A 5,830-nucleotide genomic window follows, 5' to 3' on the forward strand; every position below is an offset into this window, starting at 1 on the left:
CTCCTCCTCCTCCTCGTCCTCCTTCTCCCGCTGCTCTGCACAGCCCCTGGTGAGTGAGCACCCGGCCCGCGGTGCGAGGGGGTCGGGGAGGGGTGTCAGAGGGAAGGTAAATCCCGGGGAGCAGCTGAAAGCCTTCCCCTGGCATCCCGTGTGGGTGAACAGTTTGGGTCACTCCAAGACCAAACAGCTCAGCTCCAAGGCAAGTTGAGCATCTTTTTCGAGGGAATAAAAGAAAGAGCTCGTTTTCGAGGGAATAAAGCATTTCGGAGCAGCCAAAGCTGGCTGCCCAGCCGTCGCGAAAGCCCTGGATCCCTCCTGGGAAAGGGCTGGAGCAGGACGACAGCTTGGGTGTGCTTTGGGACAGGCTGCAAGGGAAAACCTTGAGGCAGCCCGGTTGTTCACAAGCCCCTCGCTCGGTGACAAGGGCTCTCCGGGGCCATCATGCCGCCCTGGGCACTCTGTCACGGTGCTGGCAGCGGCTGTGACCTCCTGCTGCGAAATACGGTGAGTTAATTGGCTAAGAAGGCCAGTTTCGGGGTCCCCATGCCAAGCAGAGTTGGGGAGAGGAGGCTGGAGCATCAAAAGCTTCCCCATAGCATATGTTGAGTTCAAGCGTGGAAAACAGAGGCAAAGGGAGGCTCTGGGAGAAAACTTCTTGCAGAGTTTTGTCTGGTGGTCTGGAGCTGGGACAAAAATACTTGCGGTATTTTTCAAGATAGGATCTTTTGTTTTGGTTGTTATTTCCATCTCGGTAAACACAGGCATTCTGTTTTTGCTTGCCTAGATGTTTCAAGGGGAAATAAGCTTAAACTGATGCTGCAGAAACGTGAAGGTAAGTAAAGAGATGTCAAAGCGCTTTGTCCTTTGAGTCAGCTGCTGCCAGTCATGGAATGGTTTGGGTTGGAAGGGACCTTAAAGACCATCTAGTTCCAACCCCCCTGCCATGGACAGGGACACCTTGCACTAGACCAGGTTGCTCAAAGCCTCACCCAGCCTGGCCTTGAACACTTCCAGGGATGGGGCATCCACAGCTCCTCTGGGCAAAGTCCAAGCTGGCAATGTGTCGCCACTATATCCAGCTCCAAGAGGGCGCTCGGAGCAGAGTACAGGCACCCGGCTCAAAGCTGGTAGACACAGCTGCTCTCGCTGCAGGCCATACTGCATACAGTGCCGTGCATACGGTGCTGTCCCTGTGGAGCCTGTGCCTGCACGTCCATCTGGGACTTGGTGCTGGCAAGGCTGGAGGTTCTGCTCACCCCAGCCTCAGCCTGCGTTTTGTTCCGTGCAGCATCCAGCCCCTACCTTTTCCAGCATGTCTGTAGCAGACGTGGCGCTTATCCAGTTTATTCTGGGAAGTCACAAGCTTTTCCAAGGAATCGTAACGCATAGAAATATTGCTGGCTCAGGTGCAGAGGAGAAAATGTGCACACCAGGCTTGCCTGCAATGCCTTGACTTGTTCCCTTTGTCTTAGTGTGCTTCCTCCTTGGAAGACTGCTCCCTCTCTATGGGAGAGATGATGGCCGAGGGCCCAGCAGGCAGAAGCATGGAAGAGCTTGCTGGTTGAGGGAAGGGGATGGCAATGGAGTTGGCCGGGGACAAGCAGCACATGGGGGGGCAGGCTGAAATACCCCAGGAGTTTTGGTTGCCGCCCCTCAGCCTGCTCCATGGATGAGGCAAAGAATTTACACCCCTCACAGGGGGGACTCCCACTTTCTGTAGGCCTGTCTAACTCCTCACTGGGGTTTTCCTGGCAGCACCCACCTCTTGCCGGCCCTAAAACTTGTGCCCCATCCATGGCTGTTTTCCTTGCACGTAGGCCCTACCTCACCACGCTGGCACGCAGGCAGGAGTGACCACGCTCCCTGCGCCCCAGCGGCAGCCCACTGGTTTGTTCAGTTTCCCTGGTGAGAGGGACCATCCAAGGGAAGGCTTTTGGAGCGTACAGACAACGTGGCCTAGACCAGGAAGAACTGCAAAGCCTGGAATTGATGGTGGAGGGAAGAGGCAGCTCCCGAATTCCAGCCTAACTCCCCCTTTCCAGCCGTGCACGGACACGAGCAGGCTCAGTATGCAACACTGTTCCCTTCAGGCAGTGTCCCTTGCGCGAGGCTCGTTCACGTGGCGTGTGTCCAGCTGTCCTGCTCCCCAGTAATAACGCCCAGCTCAAGCGCACGTGGAGTTATCCATTTCCAGCTCATCGCCGCAGGGCAGCCTGCTCTTCCCCACACTTCTGTCTACCTTCGCCTCCTCTGAGTCTGCCCAGCCTCTGCATGAATGCTTTTCACGTCTCCACCCTACTTACCCTCCTGCTCTAATCTCTTGCCTCGCATCCTCCAAAAATCTCCCTCCACACCCACGTTCCCAGTCCCTCCCTCATTGCAATGAACCCTCTGAAACCAAGACATTCCTCCTATTCCTGCACACGCTCCTTCTTTTGCAGGAAGACCAAACATCCTGCCGCGTTGCCTGCATGAATGCTTTTCACGTCTCCACCCTACTTACCCTCCTGCTCTAATCTCTTGCCTCGCATCCTCCAAAAATCTCCCTCCACACCCACGTTCCCAGTCCCTCCCTCATTGCAATGAACCCTCTGAAACCAAGACATTCCTCCTATTCCTGCACACGCTCCTTCTTTTGCAGGAAGACCAAACATCCTGCCGCGTTGCCCAGTGCAAGGGGGAGTCATTGCCGAGGGTGGCAGGGGGCTGGCCAGCCCCCTCACCTTTCAGAGGTGCACGAATTCCCCGAGCGGCCGCAGCAAACTGCCTGCCCGTCGGGCACGGGGCAAGCCAGGGGCACGTCTGGGTCTGGCAAAGGTGTTCCCCTGTGTCCACCGAGCGGTGTGCCGTGCAAGCCCGAGGGGCTTTTATTTTCAGGCATCCAGGGCATTTAGTAGCACTCACTTAAAAGCTATGTTTTTACACATCAGATTCAGGAAATCTGTCTTTTTTATGTGCGCCTCCCTTCACCCTAAGGAGTTAGCAGTGTTGCTCCAGCTTCTTCAGGCTTTTCCACTTCACCTCTCCTGTCCCGTTCCTGTAGCAGCAGCACGCGGAGGCCAGTCTCCCGGTCCAGTCTCCTCAACGCACAACACAGTGCGCGTGGGCTCTTTCATTTTGGGTTTGTTTATTTAAATTCCTTACTTAGCTTGTATCTTTGAGCTCAGAATAGCTTTTATAAAATCCAAGTGAATGAGGGTAGCAGGGAAATCCTACTACTCCGGCGATTCCTGGGTTTATTACCGTTACTGCTGCAACACGCACCGTGCTGCTGAGCACCAAGGCGATGGCATGAGGCGAGAAGCATTTCCTCGCTTGCCGCAAGCAGCGTGCTTCAGGCTGACTAAAGTTTTCCTGCCATACCTGCTGGGGCTGAGGGGGGGCGGCAAATTAATTTCAGCCCCTGTAGCCACGAAGCCCGAGGTGTCAGTGCAAGAAACGGCGGCCAAGGAGTTCCTAAGCAGCCTGCGACGCCAGAGACGCCAGCTGTGGGACAGAAGCCAGCCCGACGTGCAGCAGTGGTACCAGCAGTTCCTGTACCTGGGCTTTGACGAGGCGGTGAGTGGCTTCCGGCAGCTGGTGGGGGGCTTCAGGGCTGAGGGTGGATGCGCAGCCACGGGGGGCACCCAGGGAGAAGCCGCTCTGTTTCTGCTCACAGGCGCTGTGATTTCTTCTTGTAAAGTAGCAAAGATTGCACAGAAATAGAAGTTCTGTGTTTGTTAGAGCTCTCCTCATTGTTTTGTTAACAGAGAAAAAGGACATTCAAGTCTTGCACGGAGTTCTTGCCCTGAACTTAACAAATTCCAGCCAAAGTTTGCTTTGAGGAATAGGCAGCCCAACCCGAAGCAATCCATCGTATTTCAGGAAATTAATTTGGCAGCCTCAACCTTATCAATTCGCTTTTTAACACGCTGAGAAATCCGCCCCCCAGCCGGTCGTGACTGGCACCCCTCAGTGTTGTGGCACCGATGTAGGTGACGCAGGCACGTGCCTCCGCGACGCAGGCAGCCCCTGACCACGGCGAGTGCCGGCAGCTGCGCCTCAGCTCCCAGCGCGCAAGGGAAGCCGGCTGATAACGGGCAGCCTGACCCCCTTCCAAATGGGAAGGATACTTCTTTTTTTTTTTTTTCTTAAAACCAGTTAATCTGTAAAAACACCGGGGTGGAATCAAAGAGTTCCCAGCTCTGCACAAAGCTCCCCTAAAGAGATGCTGAAATCGGGCGAGAAACGTTAAAACGCACTAAATGCCTTGCAGTCCCATGCGTAGAGTAATTTCTACGTTAATAAGGGGTAAAAATAGTTATAGATGTTGAATTCTTGGCTTGTGTCGGCTGCATGAATACGTTTAATGAGATTGCGCTGGCACAGGCAGGCTGGACCTTCATGCTACGCGGATTGCTTGGAAGATGAATGCCCTCATTTTCAGAGCTGGAACAATTAAGAAAAATAATCCTTTGCCTGGACCGACAGGATGAAGGATCCAAGTTTTTTTTAACGCTCCTGGACATTACACTGACAAAAATTACTTTTTCATAGCTATATCCCCCTCCCTCCTCCCAGCAGCAATAGGAAAAATGGGTTTATGCATCAGAAACTGAAGATGGGGGGCAAATACTCGGAGGTAACAGGGAACCATGCAGATGAGATGAATTCCCCTCCGAGTTTCCTGTGTGCATTTCAAAACCTGAAATGAGGCCTGTTGTGGGACACAATGAGTCCACTTAGTAGGTTTTCTGGAGTATTAAGACGCAGTTTTAACAATGAAACAACCGTTTGTTCCTGCAGAGGACTTGGGCCATGCTTACCCATTGTGTATTTTGCAAACCTTTTTTTTTTTTCCCAAATCTCAGCCAAAAAAACATTTCCAAAGGGTCATTCCGATGGAAAGGCTTCGACTTGGCAAAGCATTTGCCGTCCTTGCACGCTGTTTTCCCCCTGCTGCTGTCAGCAGGATTGAACTGCTCGCCCCGTTTCCACAGCCAGGAGGCTGCGCTGTACATTCGTTTCTGCCTGTGCACCCGCTCTGACCTGGGGATGTGGGGCCAGCGGAGAGCCAAACCTTTTAGGTTTTTAAGTACAAAACGTTAAAACGTCTTTATAGTCTGTCACCGAGAAGGTAATAGAAATATGAAAGGTGCTCAGCGCGTGTTTCAGTTTAAGCACTTCACACGGGTAGAGGGTGTGGGTCTCAGGTGGGGCTGGGCAAGGCACTGCCTGCGCCTGGGGCCCCGATAATCCCACAGAGAAGGGAGGTACACGTCACAAAACCCCTTAGCAGCTCTGAAAATGTCCTTTTGACAGATTCTGAATTTGTAAGGGATACAAAAGGGACCTCTTGCACCACTTGCATTTCACTCTCGTTGCTGTGAAGCTCCGGGCTTGGAAAACAAGCCTTTTCTTTTCTCGGCAGAAATTCGAAGATGACATCTCCTACTGGACAAGCTTAGGGCGAGCCCGTAACGAATACTATGGTGGATACTATCAGCACCACTACGACGAAGATTCACCGATCGGCCCACGGAATCCGCACACCTTCAGGCACGGAGCAGGGGTCAACTATGATGATTATTAATGCCATTTATCCTACTATAGCTGGGGCCTGTGGGGCTGCACTGGGTGAGGCCGAGTCCTCCCTCGGTCAGAATCGCCCTGCTTTTCCTCTTACTCATGGAAGACAGCAAGAGAGGAGGAACCGCCAGGCTTTGAAGAAAGCAACGACCTTTTTTTTAAGTATCATTACTTAGTAGTACACTACATATAAAGTGTTATAGAAATAAAGCTTTTTTGATAAAATAAAGAGGCTGCCATTGTTTAGTAGAGTTTGTAACAG

At 52.8% G+C, this 5,830-nt stretch overlaps 1 protein-coding gene across 1 annotated transcript; it reads left to right on the forward strand.

Annotated features, from left to right (window-relative positions):
• Positions 1 to 6: 6 nt before the first annotated feature.
• On the forward strand, positions 7 to 5,572 carry LOC104505116 (chromosome unknown open reading frame, human C2orf40; the record flags this gene model as incomplete). Its single annotated transcript, XM_010149776.1, has 4 exons — positions 7 to 49; positions 785 to 832; positions 3,401 to 3,558; positions 5,411 to 5,572. Coding segments are annotated over 4 exons (411 nt in total), but the record flags the coding sequence as incomplete, so codon positions are not given.
• Between the last annotated feature and the right edge of the window lie 258 nt (positions 5,573 to 5,830).

Source organism: Eurypyga helias, unplaced genomic scaffold (genome assembly GCF_000690775.1).
Source record: "Eurypyga helias isolate BGI_N326 unplaced genomic scaffold, ASM69077v1 scaffold7620, whole genome shotgun sequence".
NCBI lineage: Eukaryota > Metazoa > Chordata > Aves > Eurypygiformes > Eurypygidae > Eurypyga > Eurypyga helias.